The sequence below is a fragment of the Aquarana catesbeiana genome, linkage group LG13, assembly GCF_042186555.1.
Source record: "Aquarana catesbeiana isolate 2022-GZ linkage group LG13, ASM4218655v1, whole genome shotgun sequence".
NCBI classification, from domain to species: domain Eukaryota; kingdom Metazoa; phylum Chordata; class Amphibia; order Anura; family Ranidae; genus Aquarana; species Aquarana catesbeiana.
In genome coordinates, this window is record NC_133336.1 from 182796864 (window position 1) to 182815900 (window position 19037).

At 43.2% G+C, this 19037-nt stretch overlaps 1 protein-coding gene across 9 annotated transcripts in view; it reads left to right on the forward strand.

The window, feature by feature from the left end:
• LOC141117115 (coagulation factor XIII B chain-like) overlaps positions 1–19037 on the forward strand; it is a 91127-nt gene that overhangs the window by 59699 nt on the left and 12391 nt on the right. For 7 of the 9 annotated variants that reach the window (XM_073609746.1, XM_073609742.1, XM_073609743.1 and 4 more), the window contains one exon: positions 13566–13748. In XM_073609746.1, the coding sequence (XP_073465847.1) occupies positions 13566–13748 (183 nt within the window). Of the gene's footprint in view, positions 1–2537; positions 2704–4914; positions 5356–6445; positions 7218–13565; positions 13749–19037 lie in introns of those variants that run through there. The other 2 variants (XR_012237105.1, XM_073609748.1) reach the window with 2 other exon arrangements.

Here is a 19037-nt window from a genome sequence, read left to right on the forward strand (position 1 = left end):
GAACCCAAGTAGGTTCTGAAAGAACATTGGTTTATTTGTGGGTGGATCACAAACACTGGGGGCCACCAGTGGTTTGATTGAAGGAACCCCCCTAAATACCACCTGTGGCCTATCAGGGAGGACTGGACCCAACAAATGGTCGTTTTTAACTATGTGCCAGTGCTTGCGTATGAGCTTTTTAATAGAAAAGTGCTGTTGAGAATAGCGTGTAATAAAAGGGCAAGAAAAATTATTAGATTTGCAAACCGAAACAGCAGGTTTATCTGCCAATAGAAGATCACAGTCTAACATTCGAACTTCCGCAATTCTATCATTAAGTGTGGTCATATCATAACCCTTGTCACTAAGTATGTCTCTGAGTATTCTACTTTGTAAAGGGAAATCATTGACTTTAGTACAATTTCTTCTCATACATATAAATTGACTCTTAGGGACTGAGTCTAGCCATGAGCTATGATTGCAGCTATCTCGAGGTATAAACAAATTTCGATCGAATAGTCAAGTCTAAAAAGTTGAAAGTGTACTGACTAGCTTTGTATTTGAATTCTATGCCTCGATCGTTGTTGTTAAGCAAGGTCATAAATATCTGTAGGGATTCCAAGGTGCCATCCCATAGGAGGAGGACGTCATCGATGTACCTGGCCCAGAGAACAGTTTAGGTCTCCTATGGGCATAGATGAGGTCCTCCTCCCATTTGCCCATAAAAAGATTAGCCAAACTGGGAGCAAACTTTGCCCCCATGGCTACACCCCTCCTCTGAAGGTAATGGCTGTTACTATGCCAGAAAAAATTATGTGTGGTGGCATACTCTAAGAGCTCCATAATGAACTCTCTTTGTCTTCTATACAGGGTGGTATATTTCTTTAGAAAGTAATCCACTGATAACAACTCCCAATCATGTGGAATTATAGTATACAGGGACATCACGTCTGCCGTGACTAGCCACAAACCCTTCCTGTACGCACAATCTTTAAGAAGATTGATGGTATGTCTGGTACTTCTTAGGGACTTGGCCCTTCTTAAGGTTAAACAGGCTAAAATGACCAAACACTAATGCCGCGTACACACGACCGGACTTTCTGTGAAACTAGGTCCGACGTTCTTCCCGCCGGACTTTCCGGTGGACTACCGCTGGACTTTCTGAACGGACGGACTTGCCTACACACGACCGGACTTTCCGGCAGGCTAGGTCCGCCTGTCTTCCCGACGGACTTTCGCCGGAGTTACGGCGGACTTTCCAAATGAACGGACTTGCCCACACACGGACAAGTCCGTTCATTTTTAACGTGACTCGGGTACGACGGGACTAGAAAATTAAGTCAATCTCGCTGCTTTTATCGGCGAGATTGACACCTTGTGAGCCCCGTCGCTGGGCATACCAGGCCCTTAGGTCTGGTATGGATTTTAAGGGAAACGCCCTACGTCGAAAAAATGGCATGGGGTCCCCCCCAAAGTCCATACCAGACCCCGATCCGAGCATGCAGCCCGGCTGGTCAGGAAAGGGGGTGGGGACGAGCGAGCGCCCCCCCTCCTGAACCGTACCAGGCCGCATGCCCTCAACATGGGGGGTTAGTGCTTTGAGGGAGGGGGTGCCCTGCGGGGCCCCCCACCACAAAGCACCTTGTCCCCATGTTGATGAGGACAAGGGCCTCTTCCCGACAACACTGGCCGTTGGTTGTCGGGGTCTGCGGGCGGGGGCTTATCGGAATCCGGGAGCCCCCTATAATAAGAGGGCCCCCAGATCCCGGCCCCCCACCCTATGTGAATGAGTATGGGGTACATGGTTCCCCTACCCATTTACCTAGGGAAAAAGTGTCAATAATAAAACACACTACACAGGTTTTTAAAGTAATTTATTAGACAGTTCCGGGAGGGTCTTCATCCGGCTTTGGGGGTCTTCTGCCGACTTCGGGGGTCCCTCCGGTTCCTCTTCTTCCTCTTCTCCCGGCGTCCGGTTGGTTCTTCTCTGCTCTCTCTCTCTGGCCTCTTCTCCCGCTGTTCGACCTCTGCTCCCGGTGTTCCAGTTCTTCTGCCGGCTTCTCCATTATCTTCATGCCGCTCTTTTGCTAGCGGGGGCCCGGACTTCTGGCTTCTGGCTTCTTGGCACAATGGTCTCTCCGGCTGGAATGCTCTCTGAGCGCTCTGATGTGACTTATATAGGCGGATACCCTGCCCCCTTATGCCGTCACAGTCCCTGGGCATGCTGGAAGAGGGAAGAAGCCAAGAAGCCAAAAGCCAGAAGTCCGGTTACCAGTTGGTCTCGGCTGTATGTTATTTAAGTGATGTGTCAGTGCGAAACATGTAGGGCAGTGCGTTGTGCTGACGCAATCACGCCACATGGGACCCCAGCACATGAGTGTTCTGTTTGTTTGTTTTTAGTTAACCGGCTTCTTACGTAACCCATCTGTATATGTCCTTTTGCGAGCTCCTGCTCGTTTTATTTAGCATTAAAGCTCTATGTTTTTAATCTACTACACGATCGGAGTCCCTCTCTGTTTGCTCACTCGTCGCTTTAAGCCTGAGTGTGTTTTTTTCAGATTGTGAACATCCATCTGATGAGTGTATCATCGCATTTGACAAATTCTCCACCAACCATCTGAGGCAATCGAAGGATCGGAGATATTGGAGGATCCACGTGTCCCTGCAGAGGGCTTAATCTGTCTGATTTTATGACCCTGCTTTTTAGGGGGTCCACCAGCTCTGGTAAGGGTTCTCATATATAGAGCTTCACAGGTTGAGTCTCCTTTTTGTCAGTTGTGGCATTAAAGGGCTAAGGTGGTCATTCGGAATCCCTACCTGCTGTGGCCCTCATTGCCCAAATTTACCTATTCCTCCATACACTTATCAACTGTGTACACAATTCTAAAGGACACTATTTCTTGCACTATTGGTGTATATGGACATTCATTTTATTTTCATATTTTTATTTTTAACGCACTATTGATGCATATGGACACTTATTTTCAATATTCAATTTATTTATTGCATATGTTTGTACTATTCGATTGATTTGTTTTTGTTTGTTTCACCTCCACTTGGTCTCTTATTAAAGATATTTCAATTTAGCGCAACTTTATTTACAACTGTACATTAGCACCATTAGATATTAGATGGTTTTTGTTGCTGATTTTTTTATTTTTTTCTAAGCGTGGTATTCTTTTATTTTTATATTCAAGTTTCAGTCCTGTTAACTCTTTCTCCTCCTTCAGGCCCTTTATGCACCGATGATGCACTGGCTCTAGTCCCTTTAAACACAAATAATGGCACTGGCTCTGGTCCCTTTAAGCAGTGAGAAAGGCATTGGCTCTGTGATACATTACTCGTAGACAAAACAGTCCCTCTTTTGTCAAAATTTAGTGTGTATTTGGCCAGCGGCCTCTCACCAACTCCTATGTCAGGAAGTGATTCTCTCTATGTTCACTGTGTGAAGTGCAGCCAGCCAGTGTCCTCTGTGTCTGTCCCCTTGTTCAGAGAGTTGGCTCCTCCAACAACCGTGGCTCTCGCTAATGCCCCAAGATGTCTGTCACTGCTCCTCTCTCTCTCTCAGGTGCAGTGGTGAGCAGCCCTAGTGTCCATTCAGTCCTCTCAGAACAGCTTCAACAGGTCCTCTTCTCAGGCCATGAAAACAGCAGAGAACCACCTTTCCTCCTTAGCCCAGCGTCTTGTGGGATTTGCAGTCCCTCAACCAAGCCAGCTCCATCTGTCAGAACTATGCCTCCCACAATCCTTGCAGTCCACACCTGTCCTATTTGGTAGAGGACTTGACACAGAATAATTTTCTTGTCAGTGCTACAGACTGGGATATATATATATATATATATATATATATATATATATATATATATATATATATATATATATAAATATAAACTATATATTACCAAAAGTGTTGGGACGCCTGCTTTTACCCACACATGAACTGTAATGACATCCCAGTCTTAGTCGGTAGGTTTCAATATTGAGTTGGAATGGACACCCTTTGCAGCTATAACAGCTTCATCACTTCTCTCTGGAAAGGCTGTCTACAAGGTTTAGGAGGGTGTCTATGGGAATGTTTGACCATTCTTCCAGAAGCGTATTTGTGAGGTCAAGCACTGAGAAAGCCTGGCTCGCAGTCTGTGCTCAAATTCATTCCAAAGGTGTTCTATTGGGTTGAGGTCAGGACTGTTCAGGCCAGTCAAGTTCCTCCACCCCAAACTCACTCATTCATGTCTTTAAGGACCTTGTTGTGCACTGGTGTGCAGTTATGTTGGAACAGGAAGAAGCCATCCCCAAACAGTTCCCACAAAGTTGGGAGCATTAAATTGTCCAAAATGTCTTGGTATGCTGACGCTTTAAGAGTTGCCTTCACTGGAACTAAGGGGCCGAGCCCAACCCCAGAAAATCAACGCCGCACCCCCCCTCCACCAAATGATTTTGACTCGTGCTCAAAGCAAGGTCCATAAAGATATGGTTGAGCAAGTTTGGGGTGGAGGAACTTGACTGGCCTGCACAGAGTCCTGACCATAACCTGATAGAACACCTTTGGGATGGATTAAAGCGGAAACTGCAAGGCCTTCTCGTCCAACATCAGTGCCTGGCCTCACAAATGTGCTTCTGGAAGAATGGTCAAACATTCCCAAAGACACACGCCTAAACCTGAAGCTGTTATAGCTGCAAAAGCCTCATACACATTCTGATTGTTGGACGACCGAGCGCCTGATTTTTGTCAAAAGGGCGTGTGCCAGGATCTTGCCTTGCATACTATTGTTACGCAAATTGTCGTTCGACAACACGAACGTAGTGACATACTACGAGACTATAAAGAGGAAGTTCATTTCTCCAGCGCAACCCTTTGGGTTCCTTCTGCTAATTTCATGTTAGAAGTTTGATGAGTGTTGATTCCCGCTTTTCAGTTTGTGCTTTTCATTTCAGCCATGTTGTGTAATTGGAGAAGAGAACTTGTGATTATTGGGCTAGGAGTTATTGCTTTGACCCAAGTCCAGTCCAGGAACAGGAGGAGGAGTTCTTGGACCAAAAATTGGTTGCTTAATCGTGACCAATTATGTCATATGCCTTTGTGCAGGAGCTCCAGAAGAATAATACGTATGATTTTCGGAATTATCTCTGGATGACGGACCCCTGCTTTCACCACCTCTTGGCATTGGTGACCCCTATATTAAGAAGCAGGACACATGTATGAGGCTTTCCATCACTGCAGAGCAAAGGCTCATAGCCATCTTGCGGTACTTGGCGATGGGGCGAAATCTCCAGGACCTCATGTTTACTACTGGGATCTCCCCCCAGGCTCTGGGAATCATTATTCTAGAGACCTGCTTAGCCATCATTCAAGTCCTGCAGAAGGACTATATTAGGGTAAGTTTTTACCTTTATGATCACATTCTATGTATTTATGTTTGCTAATGTATTTTATTAATTTGTTGATTACATAATTATCAGTATTGTAATATTTAGTAAAGGAGGGGAGAAAGGGGAATAGGGGAAAATGGGACTTTATATGAACTTTTCCCATATTCCCCTTTCTCCCCTCCTTTACTAACCAATAGGGATGTTGACCTGTGTACTGGATAGTCATGGTCTCATATAAAGTGCCAACATTTAATATTCCTTTTACAATATTGTAATATGCTGTGAATGTCCTCTTTGTCCTCATGCATGCTGTAAGCTTTTTCTGCTCCTTTTTTGGTCTACATGCATATTTTCCTTCAATAACCTCCCCAACATGCTATCCTTGGCCCATACACACCTAGCCCGGTAACTTAAAAATGTTTTCTTGTCAGCTACATTTTGGGGCTTACCCTAAACAACCCCTAAAATGTGTACAAATGTTAAATTTGGACAGGGTGCAAGAGGCCATTTTTTTGGCCCAAACTCATTTGGAACCTTCCCTCCCCTCAAAAATGTTAAGTCAACAGATCCAAATACTTTATCTGCTGACTTGGAAAAACCCATACACACTATCCCTCTTTTGTGTTAACATTTCTGTATAAATTCCCCAAACCTGATTACCTACAAATTGATACTTCTTAAGTTTTTGTCTCCTCTTATATTGATTGGTTAAATCATAGTATCAAAATGTGCTGCAATTTGGACAGTGTGTATCCAGCTTTTTAGGTTATGACACTTCTTACCTGTCCACTGGGCTGCCAATATTGTAAGTAAGGAGGGGCTGGCCAAAGTATTACTGACTATTTATGCAAACAGCTCTCATGGAAGTGGAGAGGGTTACCTGTCCAAAACATCTACCCATTACCCCCCCCCCCACTAAAAGTTGTCTAATGGGCCACAAGAGGGGGGGAGGAATCAGATAAGTGGACTTTCCACTTTTGTCGTTAAATACTCATTTAAGTGTATCCTTATGTTGGCTAAGCATGTTTGTGTCAAATCTGATTGAAATGTTATGTGCAGAAGTAGTACTTTCTTTTTTCTTTTTTTTTATCCACAGTTTCCTTCCAACCCAGAGCAATGGCAGGACGTTGCAACCCAGTTCCATCAGCAGTGGAATTTTCCCAACTGTGGTGGTGCTATTGTTGGCAAGCATGTCCAGATTGTACCACCAGCAAACTCTGGCTCCTATTATTTTAACTATAAGGGCTTTTGCAGCATAGTCATGCTAGCTGTAGTGTCTGCCAACTACGAGTTCTTGTATTTGGATGTTGGGAAGAACGGCCGCAACGCTGATGGAGGAGTGATTATGCAGACAGAGTTCTACAAGCGGCTCCAGAATGGCACCTTAAACTTGCCACCTGCTGAGGAGAATGTTGAGGGCCTCAATTTTGTTTTCATGGCAGATGAGGCCTTTGCTCTGGGGGAACATCTGATGAATCCGTTTCCTATAAGGAACCTCACCCCAGAGCAGAGAATCTTCAATTACAGGCTCTCTCGTGCCAGAAGGGTGGTCAAAAACATCTTTGGCATCCTATCGAGTCGTTTCAGGCTGTTTTTTGATTCCAATCAACCTGCCACTCTACAAGATAAACTGTGTGGTCCTGTGCTGCTGTATCCTACATAATTTTTTAAGGAGGAATGCTACCAGCTACCTAGTCTCACTGCCAAGTGATGTGGACCCTGCAGTGGCAGGCCCAGCTGAAGAGGCTGCAACTTGTCCGTCTGTGGGCGTTCTGATGGTTATTGAAAATGCCGTGCTGGATTGCATTCCCAAATTGCCCAAGATTTTTGGCAGAAATACCTTGAATATTTTGTGGGTAGAGGGGCAGTGGCTTGGCAGCAAATTGTAGCTGATCATGTCTAATCTTTTTTTGAGATCATAAACTCATATTTCATTTGAACTACTGTTGTCTGTGTTTCTTATATGTCTAATATGTTCCCAAATGGGCTTTATTTTGGACACTTGCTCCAATAGTGCAAATGTACCTTAAAGCGGAGTTCCCTCCACTTTTGAGAGGTGGTCCTAAACTAAAGAAGTGTACTTCCGATTCAGCCGCGCCGCGGCCCAGGACGTCACGTCCTCTTCTGCAGCGAGCACCCCCATTGTCTTCTGGGACCTGTGTGTGTCCCAGAAGAAAAGCTGGCCATTCACAAAGCACCGCGGGGCTAGCACAGTCGGAACTCAGTTTCCCTTAGTTGGAAAGACGGCGCCTGCACCCGACGGGGGGGCGACATCGTGGGCTCACTGAACAGGTAAGTGTCCTATTTAAAAGTCAGCAGCTACAGACTTTTAAAAAAATATTTTTGCAGCTGGACCACTGCTTTAATTGCTACATGAGATGACAATATCTTCTATTTCTTATGGTGTGCTGTGGGTCTGCTACACACACACAGTGTATATAAAATACTCATGCGCTGCTAAACTGTGTAAACAGAATATATAGTAAAGTGCTGAAGTACAGATGAGAATATAAAGCAAGCTGACTTCTGTAGTGTTTGCCAGCATCAAAATAAATAATAATAAGTGATGAAGCAGCGCTAAATATCTCTTCAGAACTTACTTAAAAAAATTGATGGAGTCGCATCAGCTAGTTTTTGTGATTTGCACCAGTTTGCACACTAAGGGTTTTTCTATTGTCATTAGCACTTTATTATTAGTACTTTATATTGTCAAGATTGCTCTTTCAGAAGTATTCAGGAATTGCTACTAGTATTGTATTATTCCATTAATTTATTGAAGTAAGTTCTGAGATATTTAGCGCTGCTTCATCACTTATTATTACACACAAACAATGTTTTTTGTTTTTAATGAATCGAGTGCATGAAGTTCAAAAACATTATGCCTTTACAACTCCTTTAATGCTTTTGAGGCCTAAAAATTGCAGGAGTTGTCCACATTTAAGAGCACTGTAACTACAACTTACGAAATACACTGTTATTGAGAAATGAAATAATAAACCACACATTGTTTACTAAAATCAAAGCAAATTCACATGTGTGTTTTAAGGTTTTAAAACGAACCAACATCTTGGTGTATAACATGTATGTTTTGCATTATTTCTCCTTTTTTGTGACTAAACAGGCATGTTCTAAACCATTAGATACACATCCAAGACTCAGTAACATACAAATTTCGAGCTTGGTAAAGTGAAGGGCAACCGAGACATTAGTATCCCAAGACTGTGTGGATGTTGCCTTCCTCAGATGGGGTGATCTCACCCCTCTAAAAGCAAAAATTTGAAGCCACGTACACGTAGAGGCCTACCAATTAAATGTCCCCTATGATCCCATGCCTAAAATGTGTGTAGTTACAAACATCTATTTTTCTAAAGCCCCAAAAAACACACAGTGTGTCAACATGTGCTATCTCCCATCACGGGGTATCAATGGATGCATTTCAGGGGTGCAACCCCTTCCTCAGAGCTCCTTTAGTTATGAGGAAGGGGTTGCACCCGCAAAACGCGTCCATTGATACCCCATGATGGGCGATAGCACATATAGAAAAATAAATATATGGAACTACACACATTTTGGGCATGGGATCATGGGGGGGAAATAAGAATGTTAAGGCCCAATTTGTGGGCACCTTCAAATTTTGGGTTTTAGATTTTAAAAAACAGATATACATTACGATTCACATTAGTTAGGGCAGTGTTTCCCAACTCTCCTCCTCAAAATGCAAACTGAGGTCATGTTTTCTTGATTTCTTGAATTTGGCACAGGTGATGTTGTCATTTTCACTGTTAGTAATTCGCACAGTCATTTATAGACTGAGGAAAATCTGGAAAACAGGACCTGGTGGTGCACCTAGAGGAGTGGAGAAACACTGAGTTCTGTCCCTAAACTTTCACATTTTAAAGTCATAAAAACATGGTAATTAGTAAGGGCACACAGGAGCCAACAAGTGGAACAATAAACTTCAGACCAGGCAAGAGGAAATGAGAATTTGGCAAGCATGTCCACAAAATATCTGATTCTTCGCTGTAAAGCAGTGGCAGCCTCCTTGATTTGCTCCAGTTCCTTCAAACTCTGCAACATATGTGCACTTATTCTGCCAATAGTACATCATGGAAGATCATGACCTAGTAAGAAGAGTAAAAAGTATTAAGGGACCGATGGTCAAGTGGCGGAGGCCCTACATAGTGAGTTATGGTCAAGTAACTAGTCAAATTAAGGAAATACTTACCTACCCAGTCTATTGTTGCTTGCAACCTGCTTGCCCTTCAGACACCTACACTACTAGGAATGTACACACTGCAACTACTCTATAATCTTGGCCCTGGTGCCTGGGTCTCACAAACTCGGGTACCTAGCAACACTGCCAGCTCCTTCCACTTCTTCCTTTTCCATGCTAATGTTAACACACTACATACTTTGCTAATGTGCGGAGTGGGTGTTTGGTTTGGACATCTAAACACTCGACATGTATACACTTTTGAAGCAAGATTCCAAGAATACTTACTTGCGCAAACAAGAGGCTCCCGAATACTTTCTTCCTCTTCTGGTTCGCTTCAACCCTCACTGTGACTTGCGTCAGGGAATTTGACATCCACAATGACAATGTCTGTACTGGGCCCAGGAGACAGATCCCATGGCTCCAAAGAAACATCCTGGGTGAGCTAACCACACTCACTTTCCTCTGAGTAATGGCATTTTCCAGAGGGCAATTACTTGACAAGTGGCAACATTGAAAAAGTCCTGCAGTTGCCCCCCACCCCTCTTGTCTCCTATGGGATACGGGATATATGATGACCATTCTAGCAGGCGTGACTCTGTGAGACTGGGAGCCCTGGGGCCTCTCCTTTACCCATGTCTACACTGGCAAGGCTGCATTAATGGGCACTGATGAGTCAGGTAGCAACCAGAAAGTGTTCTTTACCCCTTATGTTCTGCCTTAAGCCCATGGCCTTTGGCCGACCTAGAAACACCCCTGTCGGTGGCTAAATGAGTGTATTTGAATTTGGCACTTACGTTTTTGGGGGGAAGATGGCCTTGTTGCCTCCCCTGTTGGGGCCCGAGCGAAGGTAGCCTCCCTTCGTCCCTTGCGGTGGCTTGGCTAGAGCATCCTTTTTTTGTGCCTCCCTGTTGAAAGAAAAAAAAACAATAAATACAAAAAATAAATGAATGTCCAAAAACATGACCAAATAAGAATGTTCATATATATGCTTTATATTCACCTTCATCTTTGCGATCCCAAGTCATACAAAAATTTTCTAAAAGATTCTATAGAATTCTCTAGAGCTACTTGGAGAAAGAACATACAGACAGCTAATTTACACATATACATATTGTTTAGATCAAAATATTGCTTACTTTTTTTTATGATCTGATGTATGTACTCCATCTGGTCTTGTTCCCAGTGTTTTAGATCAGACCATCGTTTTCGGATTTGGTCCTTTGATCGGTCCACAGAAAATTCTCTGTGCAAAACGGCAATGACCTTCTCCAAAATGCTGTCCTTTCAGCTGCTGGGCCTTTCGTAATTGCGCAACTTACAGTCATAATAGTGCTTCTCTAGGATGCGCACCATCTCCACCATCTCACCCTTGCTCATGGGGGTTGCTTTGTGCCTCCTATGAGCTCCACCACGGCGGGGCTGGCTGCAATCCGCCGAAACCGCCATGTTGTCCCTCCTAAATGTTCCCCTTTGTGTGTGTCGCATGCAGAAGAGAGATGGTCACACCCCAGCGTCATGACGCACTGAGAGCGGAGTTTGACGCATGCGCAGTGTGTATAAGGCCAGGACGCACGGTCGATGGAACGGCCGTAGGAATGATCTTGGAGTGGAGGATGATCAATCACTAACACACTAAAGGAGCAGAAAATGAAGGAATAATTGGAAATTGGGGCATAGGTGGCTAGTGGCCTATACTGTTAGATTGAGGCCTATATTGTGATCAGCTTATGGGTTAAGCCAGACATTATGGTTTGTCTTGTGTTCTGTCTCGCAGGCATCATATCATCATGACTGATAAATTCACCTCGCCAGAATTTCTCCCCCATTTCATTGACATGTACCAGGAGCTGCCCTGTCTCTGGAGGGTGAAGAGTAGAGACTACTCAAAAAAAAATACTGAGGAAGGCAGCTTTGGTGAAACTGGTAGAGTTGTGCAAACCTGTGTACCCCAGGGCAGACACCAATTCCATCAGGCAAAAGATAGCCAACCTTCGTAGTACATTTAAAAGAGAGCAGAACAAGGTCCTGGGCTCTGAGAGATCTGGAGCAGCAGCGGATGACCTATATGTCCCCAGGCTGTGGTATTACCAAAGCCTGCGGTTTTTGACAGATCATACTGAACCCAGGCCATTGCTGTCTATGCTCCCTTCTATGTCTGCTAAGGCCACAGCTCCTGAGGTCTGCACAGGTCCTGATGCACAGGATGAAAATGTGGAGGAGCCCAGCTTGACCCATGTATAGCATTGTTGAACATATTTGTATCCAAAAATACAATGATGATAACTAAATGTTATTGCGTTAACAAAGTGGTTTCCATATCAATAGACAGTAGGGACCAAAAATGATTTGAACAAGAATGAAAAATGCTTGGGTCAGAATGATAGTCTTTTCTATTTCTCCACATTCAAATTGCAACAGTGTGTGATTGATGACCAAACCAATAAAAAGTTTCTAATTGTATCCCATTTTCATACACAGGAAAGTGTCAGTCTGGAGGAGCCAGCAGCCATCAGCCAGACAAAGTCCCAGCTCCCTCCCCTACAACCTCCTGCTAAAAGGAAGAGCAGGAATCTGCAGGAGGCCACAGCTGACTTCTTTAGCCAGGCCACTACTGCTATCCCGACAGACCCAGATGAGTTTGAGGGATTTGGAGTGGTGACGGACAATAGGTTAAGGAGGATGGCCGGTGACCAGAGGAGAAGGTGCGAGGATCTCGTCCTGCAACTCCTCAACAGGGGGGCGACGGGCGATATCTTTGCCACCACCTACATGTGTGATTTTGTGGGCCCACATACACCACCTCCACAGCCAACCTACCACAGCCACCCCACCCACCACAGCAGCATGGCGGTCAGTGGCAATACCAGCCACAAGAACCGCAACAACCCGCTGGTCTGGGGATTATCATCCCTTCACCTCTTACTAATTTCTATTATTTTCAGTTTTTTGGAATAATTTTCTATATTTTCTATATTTCACATTTTAAAGTCATAAAAACATTTTTTGTTATATTGTTATATATTTTTTATATTTATGTTATGTTATATTTTCTATATTTTTTTATGCCTGGAACTTTTTTTGTTAAGTTCTTTGTATTTGGATGGCAGATAGCATCTCTATTTTAATTTGTGCTATTTTTTTTTCTGCACAATAAAAAAATTATGTAGAATAATACTTGTCTATGTAAGAACTGCAAAATGAGAAAATATAAATAAAAAATACCAAAATATAAAATGTGTGCACCAAAGTCCACAACAAACTTGGTGAGAAGTCCTGCAAAAATACTACAACCTATTCCAATGTGTATATCATATAAAATGTGGGTGTGCAAATCACCACCATTGGTAAAGAGTGAAAATAAGCATAAAATACATAAAACATGAAAAATAGATAGTGGGCCAACTCAATATTGAACCCTACGGACTAATAGGGCGTACACACGGTCGGACTTTGTTCGGACATTCCGACAACAAAATCCTAGGATTTTTTCCGACGGATGTTGGCTCAAACTTGTTTTGTCTACACACGGTCGCACAAAGTTATCGGAAAATCCGATCGTTCTAAACGCGGTGACGTAAAACATGTACGTCGGGACTATAAACAGGGCAGTGGCCAATAGCTTTCATCTCTTTATTTATTCTGAGCATGCGTGGCACTTTGTCCGTCGGATTTGTGTACACACGATCGGAATTTCCGACAACGGACTTTGTTGTCGGAAAATTTTATCTCCTGCTCTCCAACTTTGTGTGTCGGGAAAATCCGATGGAAAATGTCCGATGGAGCCCACACACGGTCGGAATTTCCGACAACACGCTCCGATCTATATATATGTATGTATATATGTATATATATATATATATGTATGTATATATATATATATATATATATATATATATATATATATATATATATATATATATATTTGAAAACTATAAATATCGTACAGATTAATTTTATTGGCCTAACATCTTTATTGTGTGTGTTCTTTGTTTAATTTCAGGATATGGAGAGAGCTGTGGTCAACCTCCAACGATCCTGAATGGAGATAGTGTTGATACAAAAAAGCCTAGCTATCAATCGGGCTCTAGTGTGAGGTATAAATGTACAAATTTTTATGTTCTTGAAGGGAATCCACGTATTACATGTAGAGATGGAGAATGGGGAAAAGAACCAACTTGCAGAGGTAAGTTAAGAGTTGATAGTTGAATGAGTAATAAATCAATGCCACAGATGCGGGATCTAATTAGTTTGGATCAGCAGCAGATACCATATTACAGTATTTGTGAAAATCAATATCAATATCAATATAATCAAGACCACAATAAAAAAAGTTAAATATGTTCAAAAAGTGTAAAAAATTATTATGAAACTTTCAAATTTCAATAAAGTGCCAATGCAACTCAGAATTAATGAAATAAAATAAAACCTGAATGGTTCCTTTTAAATATGTGCAAAGAAATTCGCCAAGATATATATATCTACTACAATGACAAATGCTGAATGGACCTTCAATCAAAAATAAAGTAACTGCAAAATACGAAGTCCAAATAAAGTCAAAAGTTCAATAAGTGCAATCCCTACAAGATGCAAGTCTGCAAATAAATCACAAAAAATGTCCTCCATCAAAAATATCCTTCTCTCACCTCCCAAAAAACATATCCTGGGAAGTGGCTCAATACATGTGCAGATAAAGATCGCTGGAATCTTCTCTCCCAGGAATCTTTCAGCTGAGAAAGACATGCCTCATCTCTCCACTTAGCATTGATAGAAATGTACCGTAGTCTTCTCCATTTTGGATAATTCAGATGTATAGATACTGTAGGGAACAGAAGCAGAGTGCAACATAATGTAGAACCAAACTTCAAGTGCATGCTCGATACAAGGGGGAAACAGCATGAGTAAGTACAGCAAGCACTGTTGGCTCCATGGGCTGATACGAGTTGGCGTAACTCGGAAGATCCGCCTTTCATGTTTCGCCATATATACGTCATTAGAAGTGGTATGCTGTACAACCGCTTCTGATGAGGACAATACGGTAAAACATGTAAGGTGAATTTTCCGCGTGACATCAGCACTGCGCCCCGAGCCCACTCAGTTGTGTGACATTAGCAAATTAATATTCGCTAATGTCTTCCTGTTTCTCCTCCCAGCTAATCAGTAAGCGGGTCCTGAGACCCGATTGGCCAGGGAGTCTTAGGATGCCCTGGCCAATCGGGTCTCAGGACCCACTTCCTGTTCAGCTGGGAGGAGAAGCAGGAAGACATTAGCGCCTGTAACAAGAGCTGCCCGGGAGGGAAGAGACGGAGCGAACAGATTGCAGATGGGAGGATGAGCCAGTGCGGAGAGCAGGAAGCAGGGTGAGTACCGAGGCATATGCACGGGTGGTGGCGGCGGTGATGGTATGTGCGAGTGAGGGGGGCAGGTTTGTTCGCCACCCCCCCCCAAAATATTGAGCACCAGCCGCAACTGGAGTACGGTACATTTCTATCAATGCTGAGTTGAGAGAGAAGGCATACATTTCTCAGCTGAAAGATTTCCAGGAGAGAAGATTCCAGCAATCTTTATCTGCACATGTATTGAGCCACTTCCCAGCATCTGTTTTTGGGGAGGGGAGAGAAGGATACTTTTGGTGGAGGACACTTTTTAGTGATTTTCTTGCACACTTGCACCTTGTGGGGATTGCACTTATTGAACTTTTGACATTATTTGGACTTCTTTTTGCATTGTTACTTTCATTTCTGTCTCCTCCACACACAAGCAAGAGGTTCAACCATACTGTGAGTACATCTTGCAAGATACATGGGTGACATTTGGATCCCAACTTTCCTTTCCAATTCCTTGCCATGCCTGCTCTATGTCTGGCCTTGGTCTTCCATGCTGTGGTCTCCATCCCTTCAGTTCTCGGGGGAGATGTCCTCCGCTGACCCTTGCCTGGGATCAGCCTCTGAAGCCAATTGTCTGACAAACATCAGATATACACATCAGCCCCTGAGGAAGCGAGTAGATCTCGAGAAACGCGTCGGGTTAGAGATGTTATTATGGATATCTGTACTATTTATACTCTGTGATGTTAATCAATAATGGCTATGTTTCGAGGACTATTATGTCATGTTGCTGTTTTATGAATCTGTTACCCATGCTCATGTCTTACACTGGATGAGTTTGTTTACCATTCAAATAAACTTTGCTACTTTTGATATTTGTATACTGTTTACCCTTTGATCATCATGAACACTTAATTTAAAGTCCCACGGGTGACTTCCTGTTTCTTCATGTAATATCGGGGTGGAAGTGTTTCATGTTAGGGTGCAGCTTTCAGACTTTCTTTCATATTTTTGATTGAAGGTCCATTAAGCATTTGTCATTGCAGTATATATATATATATATATATATATATATATATATATATATATATATACCGTATATACTCGAGTATAAGTCGAATTTTTCAGCACATTTTTTAGTGCTGAATGTGCCCCCCTCGACTTATACTCGAGTCAAGCACTTTTCTGCAGCAAAAAATTTCATTTTCCGAACCGAATTTGGGGCCCCGTATCTCAGGGCCACTTGATGCTAGGAACTCCAAATTTGGTGTGCAAACCCAGTGGACCTGGTACCACAACATATCCAAAGCTGAAGTTCCTAGCTCTAAGTGGCCCTGAGATACAGGGCCCCCAAACTGGTTCGGAAAATGTCATTCTCTGCTGTAGAAAAGTGCTTGACATTTTCTGAACTGATTTTTGGGGCCCTGTATCTCGGGGCCACTTGGTGCTAGAAACCCCAGCTTTGGAAATTTTATGGTGCTAGTTCCACTGGGTTTGCACACCAAATTTGGGGTTCTTAGCACTAAGTGGCCCTAAGATACAGGGCCCCAAATTCGGTCAACTGTGTCCATCTGCTGCAATGTCATTTCGGGACCCTTTGGGTTCAGAGACCCCAAAGTTTGGCTGCAGCTAGGGGGCATCTAGGAACCCTTAACTACCGAGTTTGAAGTTCAGGGGACCTATGGCTGCAAATGGGCACAGTGAGGCTGCAAATGGGCACAGTGAGGCTGCAAATAGGCATTGTTGACCCTCTTTTCCACTTACAGTAGCTGTGCATTTCTCACCCTCGTCTTATACTCAGGTCAATAAGTTTTTCCCATTTTTTGTGGTAAATTAGGGCCTCGACTTATACTCGGAACGACTTATACTCGAGTATATACGGTATATATATATATATATATATATATATATATATATATATATATATATATATATATATCTTGGTGAATTTCTTTGCGCATATTTTAAAGCAATCACTCAGTTTTTATTTTATTTTATTGATTCTGGGTTCCATTGGCACTTTATTGAAGTTTGAAGGTTTTAAAACATTTTATTTATAGTTTTTGCACATATTTTACTTTTTTCAGCATGGTCCTCATTATATTGAAGTTGATAGTTGCAATTTTACTTTTTGTGCAGCTCTGGTCGGATCACTGTTGCCGGGGTTAAAGAACACCTACTGGTTGAAGCACATTCCCAAAAACCATAGGTTGCAGGTAAAAAAAGAGGCAGAGAATATAAACAAAAGGCTATAAATCGATTCCATCCTCTTGCAAAATTCTGCTTTCTAAAGCGTACAAGCCAAAAATTTTTTTTTTCTAATCTTGGATAAGGCAGCAAAAGACTAGAACCCCTGATGGGTTTCTACTGCTATCCTGGGCTCAGTTGGAGAGATTTAACCTCACTTCCTATCCTGTTTGTGGGCAGGTGCAGTCTACTTTCTTCACTGCAGGTGGTGCTCTTCTGCAGTGGTACCTCAGCTGGGGAGGGAAATCCTCTATGGTTTGCTGGGTCACCAGGCAAGCACCCAAATAGATGCTGCCACTCCATGTTACTCCGGTAGCGATGTTGTGTCAGGCAGAGCCTATTTATGGCTCTGGCTTCCAGACTCAGCATGCATTGTGCGAGTAGGATGAATGGGGAAAGGTACCCCATCTGTCAGGGACAGTACTAGCATTAGGGAAAGGTTCCTGATGAAGAGGGAAAGCGTAGGGTCGCATCTCTTCTGGACACCTTCCCGATTGGACACTAGACAGCCAGGCTGCATTCTGTGCCCTCTCAACAGCCACTCAGTCCAGCTGGAATCTGCTTCTTCCTGGGGGTAGCCTTTCGATTAGGTTTGTTGTGGGCTGTTACTGCATTACTTCAATACAAGTCTCCTATTGGATCTGCCTGTGTGAATTATTGCCTCCGCACCACACTGCACCACACCTACATGTTTACAACAGTTTTACCAGACAGTGAGGAAGAAAAAATCTGCATCAGGGACATGAAATACTTCTGATATGAGTTCTAACCTTAGCCTACTTTAGTAAAGAAAGGGAATTTTATTCCTGCCTGTATGGCTGTTGAAGAATTGTTGAGAGAGTTGACTGTTGTCAGCAGGACAGAAAGTAATAGTAAATCACTCTTGATAGCAGTAAAAAACCACACTGGGGTCTCAACCCCTTCATGCTCTATTTAAAGCTGAATTGAATTTCAGGTATGGATATTTTTGCATAGTTACATTGGTCCATCTTAGACCATCGTAACTAATGTATGTGCCATACCTTGAAGACACCTACGGAAGATGGAAATTACTGTAGTAGTCACCTCTACATCAGTGATTGCCACTTCAAGGGCCCTTCTTGCGGGCGATCAGATATCTCTATGCCAATCCCTCCTCTCAAGTTAGGTCTCCCTTTGCCCTTTCCCCCTCTTTCTCAGTGGCTAACGGCACTAGGCAGAGGTGCCCACTCTCACCCCTGCTATTTGCATTATGCGTTGAACCCCTAGCTGCCTCTATCTGCGATACCCAGACGTAAGGGGCATATCGGTTAGGGGTAAAGAGTTCAAAATTTCCCTCTTTGCCAACGACATTATCCTTACACTGTCCCAACCCCACATATCCCTTCCGATCCTGCACACGGAACTAGACCGCTATGGAGCCCTCTCTGGATATAAAATGAATACTTCCAAATCAGAGGCCTTTCCTATTAACATTCCTGAAGTAGAGATCACACATTTAAAAAACAACTTTTCTTACAGCTGGAAAACCGCCGCCCTGAAATACCTGGGGATTCAAATAACCCCAAAATTCACCACCCTATACCAAAAAATGTCCCCCCTATCTTCCGTTTAATCAGATCTTTACTACTACAGTGGAAGAAACACCACATCTCCCTCCTAGGGCGGATCGCTTCAGTTAAAATGATGATCCTCCCAAAGCTTTTATTTCTTTTCCAAACACTGCCCATACCTGTCCCTTACAAACACCTGAAAAAGCTTCAATCCGACCTATTGCACTACATCTGGAACTACAAAAGACATAGAATACCTAGGTCAGTACTGATGGCAGCATGCGGTGATGGGGACCTCGCATTTCCCAACCTTATCAAATATTATTAGGCCATCCCGCTAAGAGCAGTTGCCTCATGGTTAACCCAACG